The sequence below is a fragment of the Emys orbicularis genome, chromosome 2 (assembly GCF_028017835.1).
Source record: "Emys orbicularis isolate rEmyOrb1 chromosome 2, rEmyOrb1.hap1, whole genome shotgun sequence".
In the NCBI taxonomy this organism is placed as follows: Eukaryota; Metazoa; Chordata; order Testudines; family Emydidae; genus Emys; species Emys orbicularis.
Genome location: NC_088684.1, coordinates 278,763,327 through 278,781,334, shown reverse-complemented (window position 1 = coordinate 278,781,334; position 18,008 = coordinate 278,763,327). Strand labels below are relative to the sequence as shown.

General features: G+C 43.5%; 1 protein-coding gene across 5 annotated transcripts in view; it reads left to right on the top strand.

The window, feature by feature from the left end:
• The window catches only part of DNAJB6 (DnaJ heat shock protein family (Hsp40) member B6), a 95,308-nt gene that overhangs the window by 27,731 nt on the left and 49,569 nt on the right, over nucleotides 1-18,008 (top strand). For all 5 annotated transcript variants that reach the window (XM_065399846.1, XM_065399844.1, XM_065399845.1 and 2 more), the window contains exons 6-8: nucleotides 12,011-12,142; nucleotides 12,806-12,947; nucleotides 17,619-17,689. In XM_065399846.1, coding sequence (XP_065255918.1) covers nucleotides 12,011-12,142; nucleotides 12,806-12,947; nucleotides 17,619-17,689 — 345 coding nt within the window. The remainder of the gene's footprint in view (nucleotides 1-12,010; nucleotides 12,143-12,805; nucleotides 12,948-17,618; nucleotides 17,690-18,008) is intronic.

Here is an 18,008-nt window from a genome sequence, read left to right as displayed (position 1 = left end):
AAACCAGCTTCTGAAGCCTCTAGCTACCATGGAGTTAAAGAAAATAATAAAGAATTAGGTTGTCAACGAAGTAGTTTAAAAAATACTTTATGCTTGCCAGCATCATGCCAATGAACTGTTCGCTTGTGAAGGCACCCACGGCCATACAAAAGATCTCAGCAAAAGTACTAGGGATCTTATTCAATCTCTGCCAGTGCAGCTGCTTTCCCCTTTTGATCCATAAAAGGAGAACACATCCTGTGTTCAGCCTTTCACTCCTGGAACTGCCTAGAGGAACCAGAAGGAGTAACATCTGGAAGATTGCAAGAAGAATTCTCTGCCTGTTTACAGACAAGACATGAGAAACAAGAGAGGCCTCCTGGCTATTTCATAGAGCTGAAGAGGAATTAATGCACCACTAATGCAAACAGTAGGTGACTTTTATGATTAACTCCAGAATGGGAAAGGAACAAAAATCATTGTCTTTTATTATAGGAATCTGGAAAAAATGCATTAGTGGATCAGAGGAAGCTTGTCTACTAAATGTTCTCTGTACACATGTACAGTTAAGGTTGAGTGTGCCGTGGGAGAGATTTGTACCATGAATTTGTTTTGAGAGCAGTGTAGCTTCCCATAAAGTAACACATACGCACCAACATCTTTTCACAATCTTAATCAGAATGCATTTTTCCTTCCTCTCCCTTTGCCCTTCTATTTACATATACACCAACACTATGTAAGCATATGAAAGATCAAGCTAGGTTGACAGAAGAGGCCAGTTTATTTCCCAGAGATTTTGCCGAGTCTACCAAAACATGCAAAACAAAAGGGGGAAGATGAAGAAATCTTAGGAAAAGGGGGAAGCTTGTTTTCTAATGCTTTAAAGAGGCGGGAAGTGGGGTTTTTTTTTATTGTCTTGTATTTCTTTTTCCTTCGTTTTTAAGGAGGAGGAGAGGCTTGGATTCTCCCCACGTTAATAATGAAAAAACAAATTTCGGTTCTTTTGGAGATGAGCCCCATTGACCTGCAGGAAGAAAAAAGGGCTTATGAGGGTGAGGGAGAAATGAGGAGGAAAGGGAAAGGAGTCAGAAGATTTTGTTTCCTATTCAGAAGCTAGCTCCATCTTCTTTTAATTGCTCTTTAGATTTCCCCCTCCTCCCCCCTTTGGGCAGGACGTGTGTTCTGCTTCCTAGTGAAGGAATGAAGCTGAGGGTTACAGCATTAGTACTGGCAACATTTAAAAATGATCCAGGAGCAAAGATGGTTACTTCCTAGTGGAGTACTGATGAGTGGTGTGGTTATTTCTCAAGTACTTAAACATAAACTGAGTGCAAGGAATCCTATGACAAACTGAAGCATCCCTACATGCTGAGACTGTTTCATTTCAGTATAATATATAGTAAAATAACAAAGTAAAAATGCCTATACACAAGGGATCTTCATTTTAGTGATCAGCTTCTAAAACAAAGCATCCATAATTTGAATAACTGTTAAATACATTTATTAAATATTTAACAAATATTAAACCATTTCGTTAGCATATAGAAATCATTTATTGTTGCTGCTTTCCTGTTTAAGTGGCCAGATAATGGGGCTAACTTAGGCCTGGTCTACACTACGAGTTTAGGTCGACTTTAGCCGCGTTAAATCGAATTAAGCCTGGACACGTTCACACGACGAAGCCCTTTCTTTCGACTTAAAGGGCCCTTTAAACCGGTTTCTTTACTCCACCTCCGACAAGGGGATTAGCGATAAAATCGGCCTTAGGGGGTCGGAATTGGGGTAGTGTGGACGGAATTCGACGTTATTGGCCTCCGGGAGCTATCCCACAGTGCTTCATTGTGACCGCTCTGGACAGCACTCTCAACTCAGATGCACTGGCCAGGTAGACAGGAAAAGCCCCACGAATGTTTGAATTTCATTTCCTGTTTGCTCAGCGTGGAGCGCACAGGTGACCACGCAGAGCTCATCAGCACAGGTAACCATGATGGAGTCCCAGGATCGCAAAAGAGCTCCAGCATGGACAGAACGGGAGGTACGGGATCTGCTCGCCATATGGGGAGACGAATCACTGCTGGCTGAACTCCGAAGCAGTAAACGAAATGGCAAAATATTAGAAAAGGTCTCCAAGGCCATGAAGGACAGAGGCCATAACAGGGACGCACAGCAGTGCCGCGTGAAAATTAAGGAGCTAAGGCAAGCCTACCACAAAGCCAGAGAAGCAAACAGAAGGTCCGGGGCAGAGCCGCAAACATGCCGCTTCTATGCGGAGCTGCATGCCATTCTAGGGGGTGCAGCCACCACTACCCCAACCGTGTGCTATGACTCCCTCACTGGAGAAACACACAGGGAAGCGGGTTCGGGGTATGAGGAAGATGAGGATGGAGAAAATGTAGATAGCTCACAGCCGCAAGGAAGCGGAGAAACCGGTTTCCCCAACAGCCAGGATATGTTTATCACCCTGGACCTGGAACCAGTAACCCCCGAACTCACCCAAGGCGTGCTCCCAGACCCTGAGGGCACACAGGGGACCTCTGGTGAGTGTACCTTTGTAAATATTACACATGGTTTAAAAGCAAGCGTGTTTAATGATTAATTTGCCCTGGCAATCGCGGCCAGTACAGCTACTGGAAAAGTCTGTTAACGTGTTTGGGGATGGAGCGGAAATCCTCCAGGGACATCTCCAGAAAACTCTCCTGGATGTACTCCCAAAGCCTTTGCAAAAGGTTTCTGGGGAGGGCTGCCTTATCCCGTCCGCCATGGTAGGACACTTTACCATGCCAGGCCAGTAGCACGTAGTCTGGAATCATTGCATAACAAAGCATGGCAGCGTATGGTCCCGGTGTTTGCTGGCATGCAGACATCCATTCCTTATCGCTCTTTGTTATCCTCAGGAGAGTGATATCATTCACGGTCACCTGGTTGAAATGGGGCAATTTTATTAAGGGGACATTCAGAGGTGCCCGTTCCTGCTCTGCTGAACAGAAATATTCCCCGCTGTTAGCCACGCGGTGGGGGGGAGGGGTGAAGTGATCACCCCAGAGAATTGGGTGTGTGGGGGAGGGGAGTTAGTTGGGTTTGTGCTGCATGTTAACCCTGAAACCGCAGCCCCTCCTTTTACATTGCAAACCCATTTTAAATGGCCAACCCAACAGGTGCTTGGTATGGGAAATGAGAGCACTACTGTTTGAAACCATTCCCACATGTTAAGAAGGTTAAAAAAGCGAAAAGACTGTGTCTTACCATGGCTGCCTGCAAGCTGAAATCTGTGGCCTGGCACTGCGTGAGTGATCTCTCACACCAAACCGGCAGGCCCTCAATATAAGAAGAAAAATGCGACCTTGTAACGAAAGCACATGTGCTGTGTAATGTGAACAGCAAAATTTAACGTGAATGAGTGTACCCATTGTTCTCTAAAATGTGTCTTTTTTTTTAACCACCTCTCCCTTCTCCTCCACCAGCTGCAAATGTTTCTCCTTCACAGAAGCTAGTGAAGATTAGAAAGAGAAAACGTAGGACACGTGATGACATGTTCACAGAGCTACAGATGTCCTCCCACGCTGACAGAGCACAGCAGAATGCGTGGAGGCAGTCAATGACTGATTACAGAAAAGCACAATATGAACGAGAGGAGAGGTGGCGTGCTGAATCGCGGGATGAACAGAGCAAGTTGCGGGCTGAAGATGATAGGTGGCGTCAGCTTGCACACAGAAGGCAAGAGTCGATGCTCCAGCTGCTGGAGCATCAAACTGATATGCTCCAGCGTATGGTTGAGCTGCAGGAAAGGCAGCAGGAGCAGAGACCGCCGCTACAGCCCCTGTGTAACCAACAGCCCTCCTCCCCAAGTTCCATAGCCTCCTCACCCAGATGCCCAAGAACACGGTGGGGGGGCCTCCGGCCACCCAGTCACTCCACCCCAGATGATTGCCCTAGCATCAGAAGGCTGGCCTTCAATAAGAGTTAAAGTTTTAAACTGCAGTGTGTCCTTTTCCTTCCCTCCTCCCCCACCCATCCCGGGCTACCTTTGCAATTATCCCCCTAGTTGTGTGATGAATTAATAAAGAATGCATGAATGTGAAGTAACAATGACTTTATTGCCTCTGCAAGCGGTGCTCGAAGGGGGAAGGGGAGGGTGGGGTGGTTGGCTTACAGGGAAGTAGAGTGAACCGGGGGCGCGGGGGGGGGGCGGGGGGTTCATCAAGGAGAAACAAACAGAAGTTTCACACCGTAGCCTGGCCAGTCACAAAACTCGTTTTCAAAGCTTCTCTGATGCGCACCGCGCCATGCTGTGCTCCTCTAACCGCCCTGGTGTGTGGCTGCGCGTAATCAGCGGCCAGGCGATTTGCCTCAACCTCCCACCCCGCCATAAATGTCTCCCCCTTACTCTCTCAGATATTGTGGAGCGCACAGCAAGCAGCAATAACAATGGGGATATTCTTTTCGCTAAGGTCTGAGCGAGTCAGTAAGCTGCGCCAGCGCGCTTTTAAACGTCCAAATGCACATTCCACCACCATTCGGCACTTGCTCAGCCTGTAGTTGAACAGGTCCTGACTCTTGTCCAGGCTGCCTGTGTACGGCTTCATGAGCCATGGCATTAAGGGGTAGGCTGGGTCCCCAAGGATCACGATAGGCATTTCAACATCCCCAATGGTTATTTTCTGGTCCGGGAAGAAAGTCCCTTCCTCCAGCTTTCGAAACAGAGCAGAGTGCCTGAAGACGCGTGCATCATGTACCTTTCCCGGCCATCCCACGTTGATGTTGGTGAAACGTCCCTTGTGATCCACCAGGGCTTGCAGCAGCATTGAAAAGTACCCCTTGCGGTTTATGTACTCGGTGGCTTGGTGCTCCGGTGACAAGATAGGGATATGGGTTCCGTTTATCGCCCCACCACAGTTTGGGAATCCCATTGCAGCAAAGCCATCCACTATGGCCTGCACGTTTCCCAGAGTCACTACCCTTGATATCACCAGGTCTTTCATTGCCCTGGCAACTTGGATCACAGCAACCCCCACAGTAGATTTGCCCACTCCAAATTGATTCCCGACTGACCGGTAGCTGTCTGGCGTTGCAAGCTTCCACAGGGCTATCGCCACTCGCTTCTGAACTGTGAGGGCTGCTCTCATCCTGGTATTCTGGCGCTTCAGGGCAGGGGAAAGCAAGTCACAAAGTTCCATGAAAGTGCCCTTACGCATGCGAAAGTTTCGCAGCCACTGGGAATCGTCCCACACCTGCAGCACGATGCGGTCCCACCAGTCTGTGCTTGTTTCCCGGGCCCAGAATCGGCGTTCCACGGCATGAACCTGCCCCAGTAACACCATGATTTCCACATTGCTGGGGCCTGTGCCTTGTGAGAGGTCTATGTCCATGTCAATTTCCTCATCACTCTCATCGCCGCGCTGCAATCGCCTCCTTGGCTGGTCCTGGTTTAGCTTTGGCATGTTCTGGCTCTGCATATACTCCAGGACAATGCGCGTGGTGTTCATAGTGCTCATAATTGCCGCGGTGATCTGAGCGGGCTCCATGATCCCAGTGCTAGCTATGGCGTCTGGTCTGAAAAAAGGCGCGAAACTAGTATCCGACGGACCAGGGGAAGGAGGGAGGGAGGGAGGGGCGAGTGACGACATGGCGTACAGGTACAGGGAATTAAAATCAACAAAGGTGGCTGTGCATCAGGGAGAAACACAAACAACTGTCACACAGAATGCCCCCCCCCCCCCCCAAGATTGAACTCAAAAGCCTGGGTTTAGCAGGCTGTTGATTTGACGGAGGGAGGGGGAAGCAAATGAATACAGAACAAATCTATTTTTTACATCTTAAGACGACGGTGCAGCATGACTGATAGCCCTCGGCATCTTCTGGGTGCTTGGCAGCAAATACTGGGCGCTTGGCAGTTAGTGTACTAAGACTGATAGCCACATTTTTCCTGTATGATGACGATGGCCTTCAGGCCTATTGCACGATCTGCTGCTCAGGGAAGACTCTGCTAATGTGCGATGATCCAACTTGTAATAGGTAAGTATGACTGATAGCCATCATCGTCATTGTGAAGGCAGCAGAATATGACTGGGGGGATGGGGGGCTGGGGGACATACGGAGTTCCAGCCACTGCTGTACGATGACGACGGTTACCAGTCGTAATACACCATCTACTGCCAAAAGGCAAAAGGCAAGGGGCTGGTGCAATGCAGCCCTACGGCTGCCAGCCCCACAGCTGCCAGCACCCAGATCGCCGATGAAGGCTACCAGTCATACTGCACCGTCTACCGCCAAAAGGCAGTTAGCTGCTGCTGCTGTGTAGCAATGCAGTCCCACATCTGCTGGCACCCAGATGACATATGGTGACGGTGAGCTGAGCTGAGCGGGCTCCATGCTTGCCGTGGTATGTTGTCTGCACAGGTAACCCAGGTAAAAAGGCGCGAATCTATTGTCTGCCGTTGCTCTGACGGAGGGGGAGGGGCCTGACGACATGTACCCAGAACCCCCCGCGACACTGTTTTGCATCATTCGGGCATTGGGATCTCAACCCAGAATTCCAATGGGCGGCGGCGACTGCGGGAACTGTGGGATAGCTACCCATAGTGCAATGCTCCGGAAGTCGACGCTAGCCTCGGTACTGTGGACGCGGTCCGCCGACTAGAGCACTTAGAGCATTTTATGTGGGGACACACACAATCGGCTGTATACAACCGATTTCTATAAAACCGGCTTCTATTAATTCGACCTAATTTCGTAGTGTAGACATACCCTTATAAAGGAGGAAGGTGTTTATCGGTACGGTGACTTAAATTTTTTTTAAGATGACATGCAACTTCATTGACATAATACACTGGAAAGTGACAAAGTAGCTAAGAATTATGAACTAACTTACTGATTACAATGGGCATGTTTCTTTAGATTCCTACTTAGTGGTCATCAGTTGACTGCCTGAGGAATCTCATGGAGGATCAGAGGAAGGGTTTGTGGAGGATCTGGAGGAAGAATCTAGTGGAGGAATGGCAGAAGAGTTAGTGGAGGGGCTGGAGGAAGAACTCAGTGGTGGAGGGGCTGGAGGAAGAACTCGGTGGCGGATCGGCGGGGGAAGAATCTGATGAAATATTGGAGGAGGATGTCCGAGTAGGATTAGAAGATTCGGTCTCAGCCCTGGGCCCCAGCAAGTCTAACACCAGCCTTGGCGACCTCATTAAAATGCGGTCACAACCCACTTTGGTGTAGCCCAATAGCCTGTCTTCTAACAGTGGCCAGTACAAGGTGCTTCAGAGGGAATGGCCAAAACAGGGCAATTGATTAAGTGATCCACTCCTGTCATCTGGTCCCAGCTTCCGGTAGTCAGAAGTTTCGGGACACCCACAACGTGGTGGTTGCGTCCTTGACCATCTTGGCTAATTGCCATTGATGAACCTATCCTCCACAAAGATATCTAATTTATTTTCTGAACCCATTTGTGCTTTTGGTTTTCACAACATCCTAGGGCAAGGAGGTCTGCAGGTTTTATAGACCTCTGCCATGCCTCTCTTCTAAACTGAACAGTTCCTGTTTTTTAATCTCTTCTTGTATGGAAGCTGTTGTATATTCCTAATCCCTTCTCTGTATCTTTTCCAATTCTAAAATCTTTTTTTTTTTTTTTTTTTTAATGAGGTGACTGCAACTGTATAGTATTCAAGGTCTGAGTGTACCATGGTTTTATATAGTGGCATTATGATATGTTTTTTCTTACCATCTATCCCTTTCCTAATGGTTCCTAATGTTGTTAGGGTTTTTTGACTGCCTCTGCACACTGAGTAGATTTTTTTCCCCCTGCCCCAGAACTATCCACAATGAGTCAGATTTCTTTCTTGAGCAGCAACAGCTAATTTAGACCCCACCATTTTGTATGTATAGTTGGGACTTTTCCCCAATATTCATTACTTTGCATTTAGCAACATTGAATTTCATCTGCCATTTTGTTTCCCAGTCACCCTGGTTAGTGAGAGAATCTAGTAACACTCTGTGCCCGTAATGAGCTTGAGTAACTATCGTGCAAATTTTGCCACCTTACTGTTCAACCCCTTTTCCAGATCATTTATGAATAAGTTGAACAGCACAGGTCCTTGGGGAACCCAGCTATTTACCCCTTTCCATTGTGAAAACTGATAATTTAGGAAACAAAAGTAGGAATATCTTTTAATCAGTTCCATGAGAGATCCTTCCCTCTTATCCCATGACTGTTTACTTTGCTTCAGAGCTTTTGGTGAGGGATGTTGTCAAAGACTTTCTGAAATTCCACGTACATTATATCAACTGGACCACCCTGTCCACGTGCTTCTTGACTCCCTCAATGAATTCTAATAGATTGGTGAAGCATGATTTTCCCTTACAAAAGCCATGTTGACTCTTTCACAATGACTAATATAATCACAGTAAATATTTTATTCGGGAAAGTATAAAACCTAGATTGTACATATGAGGGGAGGGGCTTGTACATAACTTGATGCTTCCCTGATCTATACTGCTATCTGAAACCAAGATAAAATTACATCTGTCCACAACTTATGTATGCATACATTAAATAACTGTGTCTTTGAATTCCAAAATAGTTGAATTTCAGTAGCTTGATGCTGATTACAGCCAACAATCAGTATTTGTTATGGAAGCATGCATAGGCTCTGTACAAAAGCAAAGGAAACAAGTCTCTAAGCTTGCAATTCTAAGAAAACAATTAAGATTGAGAAGGGGAAAGCAATACTATGTGCAACATGATCATAGGCATGTCAAGTTCCATTTTTATAAATATATGCTTGTTCTGTGTTTTAGAATGTAATGTGTCTTTTTGGGGGGCACTTAATTTTAAGTGAGTAGGGCACTGGTGAAGTGTACATGGTGTAATCTACGGGGTAGAAAGTGGAGGACTAAGCATTAAAGATGGGGAATGAGGTCTGGGCAGCTTCAGGGTTGCAGCAATAGAAGCGGACATGGCGGGGGGGGGGAGAACATCTGGAGTCTAAATCTACAGCTATCCTATGGAGTCTATGTTGGCATAGCCCCCTAGTATAGGTGCAGCCTATGCTGGCAGAAGACATTTCTTCTTTTGGTATTGGAAGACCATCTTTCTGGACAGTGTTAGTTACATCTGTTGAAGCATTGTTCTGTCAACATAGCTGTGTCTACACTTGGGGTTTATTGGTGTAGCTCTGTCAGCTGAGTGTCGTGTCTTCCCCCCCCCCCACCACCACCACCACACACACAGAGCTTTGCTGATATAATTTAAGTGTAGGGTAAGCCCATGTATCATGAGTGGTGATGGCAACAGCCTGGAGACTTCTATAGTCCATCCCCTTCAAGCTCCCCCTAGCTTGTGTTGCTATTGTGATAGGGGTAAGGAGGATGTGGGTCTGGCACAGGTCACCTGTAAGTGGCCAGTGATGCAGTGAATTATAAAAATTGTATAGTATAGCTTTGACATGAGTGTTTTGTTTTTATTTTAATGCCAGGTAACTGAAGATAAACTGAACTATAAATAGAAAGCATAATAGTGGACAGTAATATAATATAGATCACTTGTATGCATGAGTGAATGACCTTCATAACTCACTAGTGAGTCATTCTCTAACTAGCAGGAATAAATTGGACTATAGCACTGTTAACTGCAATGGCTTTATTTGCTGGCTAATACGCTGGAGTGACAGACTCTTATATGCTAGTCTTTGAAATTGCTACTCCAGGTGTATAATGACTTGGAAATATTAAATTCCAATAATATTTTTGTGCCAAGAGTTCGTACTCAGATTTGCCAATGCACATATAGTATTAAAGGTGACCTACAAAGGATTTAAAAAAAAAATTGAGGTTGTTACAAACCTTTGGGGTTTTTGATGGAAAAGAGGGGCTGGAAGCATTTTGGGGGAGAAAAACAATGCCTGTATTTTACCTCACAAATTTAAAGTTTGGTCTGTATTCCCTGGTTTTGTTGGAGGACCAGTGAGAGGTATAAGAGCTGTTTGCGAGTTCTTAACATCATATTTGATGGGGGTAAGAGTATTGGAGCTCTCCAACAAAGGCTTCCTTTATTCAGACTTTGTTAATTTGTCATTCATGTTAAGTAGGTGTAAGCAAACTAAGCAGAGGTTTAAACTGTGACTAGAAATCCCATTTCCCTTTCAGTTCATCTTTTTTTGCTTGTAATGTAATCATTTCACTAGCTCTCAGTAATCTGTCTTCCAGCCTAGGTTGGAACTGGATTTTAATTGGGGGGTGGGGGGCGAAAGGGGGGGGGAACCTGCTCTTGGTCTCTGATCTTCACTTAAAATCAACTTGGAATTCTAATTGGTACAGTGGTTATTATGAATTGGCCCAGATTCAGCAAGGACATGCTTAACTTTAGATATTGCCTTCAATGGGACTTAAGTATATGCTTAACTCTTATCCTGCATGGGAATATCTTCCATTCTCTGAAACATCACACTGAGATTTGGTTTAGAATTGGAAAATTCTATAGTTGAAGAAAATATAAATGCTATTACAGACCTCATATGTTGGAAAATAACTTCTTACATTTCACTTTTAAACTATTTTTTGCAATGTTACATTTTTCAACAACACTTCATCACAGGTCAGGCTAACATGCCTAAAACGGTTGTTCTGTAGATAACCCATATTTGTAAAATATTTTGTAAATGTTACCAGTGTCCTGTGCTGTGTAATATAGGGTCTTGTAAAGTTCCGCTGCAGTGGGAACTGAAATCCAAAATAGCTTACGTTCAGAACTAAAGATCTACAACTTAATGGTACGCTGTGTTGTGTAAATCGTGGTACTACAAAATGCTGATGTTATGCTAGTATGGTGTAAAACTCAAACTTCAGTTTTCTTATACTTGTTACACCAGTTAATAAAAGTGTGTGGGGATTGGGGGGGGGGGGGGGGGGAATTGCTTGAGCCCCAGCACCTCTTTCATTACAAATTAAGCACTGCCTTCAGCCCTTATTGTTTTCTTCCCATAAAGCTCTTATCGTCTGATTTTCCTCTTAAGCATCTAACCCTCCAACTAGTTAACTTAAACTAAACTAAAACATTTGCAGATCACTTAAAGTTGTATTATGACTATTTTAATTCCCTGTCTCCAATACCCTTTACATTTCAGTCTTAATGGAATACTAATATACGTTGAGCCTGTCTTAAGCAGAGTCCTGGTGGTGGTGGTGGTCCTCAGATAAATCTTGAATGAAGTTATACAAGAAGTGTTGGATATTTAGGGATTGAATCAAACTTAATCACATCAGCAATATTAAGTTTAAGCCCCCAAAACTCAGCTTGACAGACAAGGTATTCTACAGAGAGAAGGGCTTCTCTTGCAGTAACTTCAGATGTTTGACATTCTCATGTTGAACAGCAAGCAGATTGTTGCCTCTCGGAACAAAAAAAGTCATCATTGCTTTAATCGTGCTATCAAGAAAAGTGTTTTTTATGGTTAATGGCCATGTGAGGAGGAGACAAATTCTTAATTACCCAGATGTTAACTGACCTGAACTATCTAACCTACATGAATTTGGTATAAAACATAGGGGTGTGTGTGTGTGTGTGTGTGACTATATGAACATACATAGCTATTGTATAAGTGATAAGGTTTGCTTATGTAGCATAATTCACGTGGAACAAAGTTCTCTGCTGAAAACTGAATTTCTGCATGTTCCCCCTGATGTTTACTAGTCACTTGCAAACTGGCACAGCACTAAGGAAGCAGGACTTTGTTCTCAGCATGCAATTACTTTAATAATAGTATCTAAAGTTCTGGAGACCAAGAAAAGTTGGGTGTGTGTGAGAAATAATATTGGTCTCTTACAGGTCTCAAAGGAACACAGAATTGCTATTCAGCAGAATTGCTGAATCAGATCTGTGCTCAGATATTCTGTCTGACAGTGGCCAGTACCAGATGCTTCAGAGGAAGATGCAAGAAACTTCCTTCTCTACTAGAAGTCCTCATACTTATTAAATATAGCAACTACTGAATAAAACTGATCACATCAGCCTCCTGTATTAAAATCTGTTTTTTGTTTGTAGAAGATCCTTTTGATGACTTGTTTGGAAACCGACGAGGTCAACGTGGGAACAGAAACAGAGGTGGTGGGCCATTTTTCTCTGCATTTAGTGGATTTCCTGCGTTTGGGAGTGGTTTTTCTTCATTTGATACAGGTAAATATTTTAAAGCAAACTTCAAGCCAAATTTAATATTGCTAGAGAAGGAGTTTCTCTGGAACAGTAAATTGGTACAACACGGTTAAAAAATTATATACAACACTGAGGCCTGTTACATCTCCCTGTAGAATCCCCTAGTTTTAAATAGAGCCACGGTGTTGTAGAGTATTTGTTATAGCTAAAATCTCCTGAAAAGGGAATAAGCCCTGTTAGAAGGAAATTGGATCTATTCTGCTTCTTGGTCTTTTACTGACGCCATTAGACTGGACAAGTCTTAACTTCTCAGTACGTCAGTTTCTATATCGAAATGTTGCTTGCCTTACCAGGGGGTGTGTTCAGTGTTTTTGAGGTCTCCAAAAAAGGGGCTACAATAGTGTGTGCCTTTAAGCGAGATTATGGACTCCAAGTGCTCTCAATTATTGGAGCCTAGTTGAATGCTAAAGGCCTAGTTTTCGCCACTTCACTTGAAGTCAATGGGAGTAGCAGTTACCCAGCAACTCTGAAATTGAGGAACTTGGTATTTGAAATTGGGGAGCTAGAATTAATAGACCAAAATTTGATGGTTGAGCAGACCTTCCTAAAGTAAGAGTTGTTAAAGGGTTTCTGATGAAATTAAGTTTACAGTGCTTTAATCAAATACTTACCATGTCTTCGCCCCAGGTTTTACTTCGTTTGGTTCATTGGGGCACGGGGGCCTTACTTCATTCTCCTCTACGTCATTCGGTGGCAGTGGGATGGGTAGCTTCAAATCGGTATCAACTTCTACTAAAATAGTTAATGGCAGAAAAATTACTACGAAGAGGTAAGTGATGTAAAAAAGATAAATGTTGTTGTTATAAAAACGAGGAGTCCGGTGGCACCTTAAAGACTAACAGATTTATTTGGGCATAAGATTTCGGGAGTAAAAAACCACTACTTCACTCCTCGTTTTTTGTGGATATAGACTAACAGGGCTACCCCTCTGATACTTGGTACCATGCAAGTTGTTGTAATAGAATTAATCAATATTTTTCTGATAACTTTCTTTACGCTTACTGTTTTGTTTTCCCGTAACTTAGATATCCAATTCTGTGTGAATTGTAAAGATAGACCTATTAGATTCTCTTTTCTTTCCCTACCATTACAGGATGGTTCCCTGCTACAGTATGTGTAAGCATGCAGGGGTTGGGCAAAAAGTACCTAATGCCCTGTAGCCAAGAGTTTATTCAAAAGTGGGGAAAACCCTTAACAGCAGTACCCTGTGTAGCCTAATTGACGGATTGGTGTATTGAATAACTTCTTTTCTTTCACAGTAGTTGATAAGGGTTCAGTTTCTTGAACAGCTACAGCATCAGGAAGACTACCAATGTTGTTAGAATTAGAGACCCAAGGAGTACAGGACAAACAATTGAAGTTTATCACAAGTCCCTTTTATTAGCAAATCTACTAAACAGATAGATAATCCCACAAACACTGAAATACAACAGTAGATAGTGAGTGTAATGTGTTTAGCTCTGTGACTGGCATCACTAACATCTTCTGCAGGGGATCCCCACAGTGTCGGTCAATATACTCATCTTCATTGTCACCATCACCAGTGAGTGTCATCCTGGCATCTCCCAAGGATGTAGATTGGGATACAGCTTTTATAATGTGTTACGCTGATGCCCACGGGTTCGTGCAGATTTATGAAGGTTTTCACCCCTTTTCCTTATTTGAACTTCCACCTCCCACTACCTTTTGGAATAGCTTATAAAAAATAGAACAACTTGTTAATTTTCCATATTATTCCATTAATATTTACATTACTCAGTCACCATAACTTGTGGCTGGCTGCAAAATCCAAAAAAGATTATAACCAGCTTTCACCAGTACATTACAATATATATTTCCTAAGTAGAATGTTCCATTGCTGCTAAACTGCTGTCTTATGATATCTTGTCATGTAGGGTCATTGCTATCTTGGGACAAATTTTGATCTAGTTCACTTACTGGTCAGTTGCTTTATGTCAAGTCTGTCTTTAGTCCTGAGGCCTTGTTTGGCTAAGCTAAATATCTTACAGGCCTAATGGCTGTAAGCCATGTTACAACGTTAATTCTTTTATTTCCCCTTTAAATACTGAATATATGTGATCTTTTTATTCTTGGGTACACCTTCTGAGAAGCTCAGCCACCTGTCAGCTGTTGGGCAGGGAGTGGATACTGGGATTCCCAAAATGCTGCTATCATTGGAACTTGCTCAGGGATGATGCATCTTTTAGTATTGGCTTCTAGTTAGTAAGTGTCTGAAAACTGAAGCCCTTCTCACTAGGCCGCTGGAAGAGAAAAGGAGTATGCTCTTGCTTTCCCTTCATGCATGGAGCTATTGATTGGGGATTGGGAGGCCACTGTTCTGCTCCAACCCCAGCCTTCTGGTTGTAAGTAGCATGAGAAGCATAGCAGGTGGTCTATGCTATGCTCCAACTTTCCTCAGCCTCTATTTTGAGAGTTGACCCTCCACCCAGTAGGCTTTCCCAAGCAACATTAGCGAAAGTGATCTGTTCAGTGTCCCTACTGACCGTATGGATTTGAAGTGCAAATAGTCTTGTCTGGTCTGTCAGGTAAGCTAATAGCAGGAGTTAAGGTTCTCTACCAGGAAAAACTTATTGCTCACTACTGGTGAGTGAGCGTTCAAGCACTATACACATCAGAACCTCTCCTCACTATTTTACACCAGTCCTTGGGAAACCCTCTGCAAATATTGTTTAGTGACAAAATAACATGCAATAAATTAAGAATATGCATTACAAATGTAGTTGACAGTTGTCAAACTGAAGTGTTCTTAGTACTTATTAGTAGAGCTCATTGGGCTGAGACCTCCATACCACATACTAAATCTTTAAGAAGTGGAGCGAGACCTCTCGGTTTCTGTTTGAATTATACCATCTGTAAACTAGCAAAACTACAAGGTTCTACTGTATAAGTGAACTGGAGAGGTCCCTTAGAACAAACCTCTTGACACATGTTTGTAATTAAAGTGAATTAGTGACAGTGCCAAAAAACCCCAATGTTTTGGTATTTATCCAGTGTCAACTGGACAAATACCATGACACAAACTGCAGTTTGCATTCAAAACGATGCTTAGACAAGGCCTGGGTAACTGGATAGGCCTTGCATCATGCCTTGCAAGTTAGCAAAATCAAGCCCTGGCAAACCCAGTGTGGAAGAATTTGAATAGAGCAGTGGTTCTCAACCAGGGGTCCTGGGCCTTTGGCGGGCAATGAGCAGATTTCAGGGGGTGTCCGCCAAGCATGGCCACTGTTAGACTTGCTAGGGCCTAGGGCAGAAAGCTAAAGTCCTGCTGCATGGGACTGCAGCCCAGAGCACCCAGTCCCACTACCCAGGGCTGAAGCCAAAGCCTGAGCAACTTAATTTCACAGTTCCCCCTGGTGCGGGACCCCCAGGCAATTGCCCTGCTTGCTACCTCCTAACGCTGGCCCTGGCTTTTATATGCAGACAAACAATTGTTGTGGCACAGCTGGACTGTGAAGTTTTTATAGCATGGGGGGTAGCTCAGAAAGAAAAAGGTTGAGAACCCCTGGAATAGAGGACCTTCTATCAGCCTGGAGGAACTGACATATCTGGACTATTAAGTAGAAAGTCTCTGCTGTTGACAGGGAGGCTGTCTCCGTGCCTGTGATCCATTACATCTTTACCCATCTTTTTGTAACCAGTTAAGAGGCACAGTCATCTCAACCAGTTAAAAGTAACACAGTACAGTTTGTGTCCACACAGCAGCTTTTCTGTCATCACAATTACTTCATATGGTCACACCATTGTATCAGTGGGTTCTGGGAAAATCTGGACAGCTGTTTCATAGCACGTCATGAGGGAATCAGTAGCTCAGAAGACATTCAGACAACAGAAAGCAGGGCAGTGCATCATGTGATGTCCTGTTGCATAGACTTGGGAAGAGCAGGTCAAATTAATTACTTTATGCAGACATAATTAGGAGATTCCATCCACAGAGCAAACAAGTGTGGTTAACTGCTTATAGGAAGACAATTGTTTCAGTCTAAGAGCAAAATGCTGTTAGCTGACATGGTGGTTAACCAAGTGGTACTCTCCATATGTAACAAAGCATGCTTAGAACTACCCAGGCCACAAACTTGTTACAAATGTTAAGGTGTAAGATAGACGGGATCTCTTTATCTTTAAGTCTAGTTAAAAATAACAGAATGAATTGCTCCCCAAAGCTGATAAGAAGCCATTGCAACATACAGAACACAGATGTACTGTGCTCAACATAACTAGCACTCTGAGAAAAGGGGTGATGTTTGCATGATGACCATGATGATATCCTTTTGAAAGAAGACTACCATCTTGTGACCTGTGACCAAGTGAGGAAGAGTTCCTGGCCACTACTACTACTTCCTCTCTAAAATTTGGGTGTAGTTATATAATTAAAAAAAAAAAAGGCCAAGCAACCCTTGATCAGTCCACATTGAGAAAGAGCAGGCAGTCTTCTTTGGAGAGCGCATATAGCATTTGCCTGTTCATCAAACTTTCTCCTAACCACAACTGTTGTCTCTGATTCTTTACTGAGTAGAGTCTGTCTCTGTCTGATCATCAAAATAGAATTCTATTAATTGATTTATGAAGTGAAAAGCTTCTACATGTTTCTGTACTCTAAACACAGGTTACTTATGGATAGTATTTAATACAAACCAGCCCTAAATATGGCCTACATTTGTGCTTTGAACATACAATTATAATTCAATGACCAAGAGAATAAAATGGACTGCTTTGCAAACCCAAAATTACACATTAAACATTTAACAAGGGGGGTAAACCCTACATGCAGCATCAAGATTGCCTGGTGAAAACCAATCAAGAGATGCAAACGTTAATCCTGCTTGTGAACCTTAACTTGGCCATGTGTAACACTATTTTGGTGCTGTTGCACATGTTCTGTGTAGTGTTTCATCCTGCTTACCTAGTTAAACATATCAGTGTAATATTGTGGGGAAAATATACACCATAAAATACAATATGCTGAACACAGCTGTCAGAACCTGAACTGCCGCGGTTCCTAACTACTACTTTTAACTGAAACTCAAAACTAAATTGCATATGATGCTTTTTGAATGGGAGGGTGGGGAGAAAAGGGGAGAGATGGAAAAAACTTTGACCTAAGAGGAGAACTGTGATTATGGAGAATGTAGTGCCAGCTGCAGTGACTGTTACAATGCTGTCTACAACACTTCAGTGTAATACACTGGAGGACTGGGCGTTAGTCGCTTCCAGAAAGGCTTTTCAGTGGGCTGGGAGAAGATGCTAATTGTTGTGGCTTCCCCACTGTTAAATGTGATCACTTACTTACTGTAGTTGCATCAGCCAAGCTTTGGCTCTAGACTTGGCACTGTATTTCATTACCTAAATATCTGCGTGTAGTGTACTTTAATCGTATTGAACATGCTTTAAAACTATGATTAAATGGATTTTTGTCCGACAGAATTGTTGAGAATGGACAAGAGAGAGTGGAAGTTGAAGAAGATGGCCAGTTAAAGTCATTAACAGTAAATGGTAAGGAGCAGCTGCTACGCTTGGATAACAAGTAATTCAACGCACTTGTTAACAGAAATTTTAAGCTATAACAAGCACCATTTGAGGAGTAACAGGAACATTTTTTTTTTTTTGAAGATTTCAAATGAACTCTTTCAGTATCTGTACTTAATCTAAAGTATTTATAAACAGCTCATCGGAGCTCATGGTATTTGTCATAGACGTTTGAGTTAATTGTTGGGACCACATCAGTAGGACCATTTTTTGTCCTTAAATTGTTGTAAATTTATGTATGCACTTTGCTTTTTATTAAACATGATCCAAGGTGAGCCGTGATCCT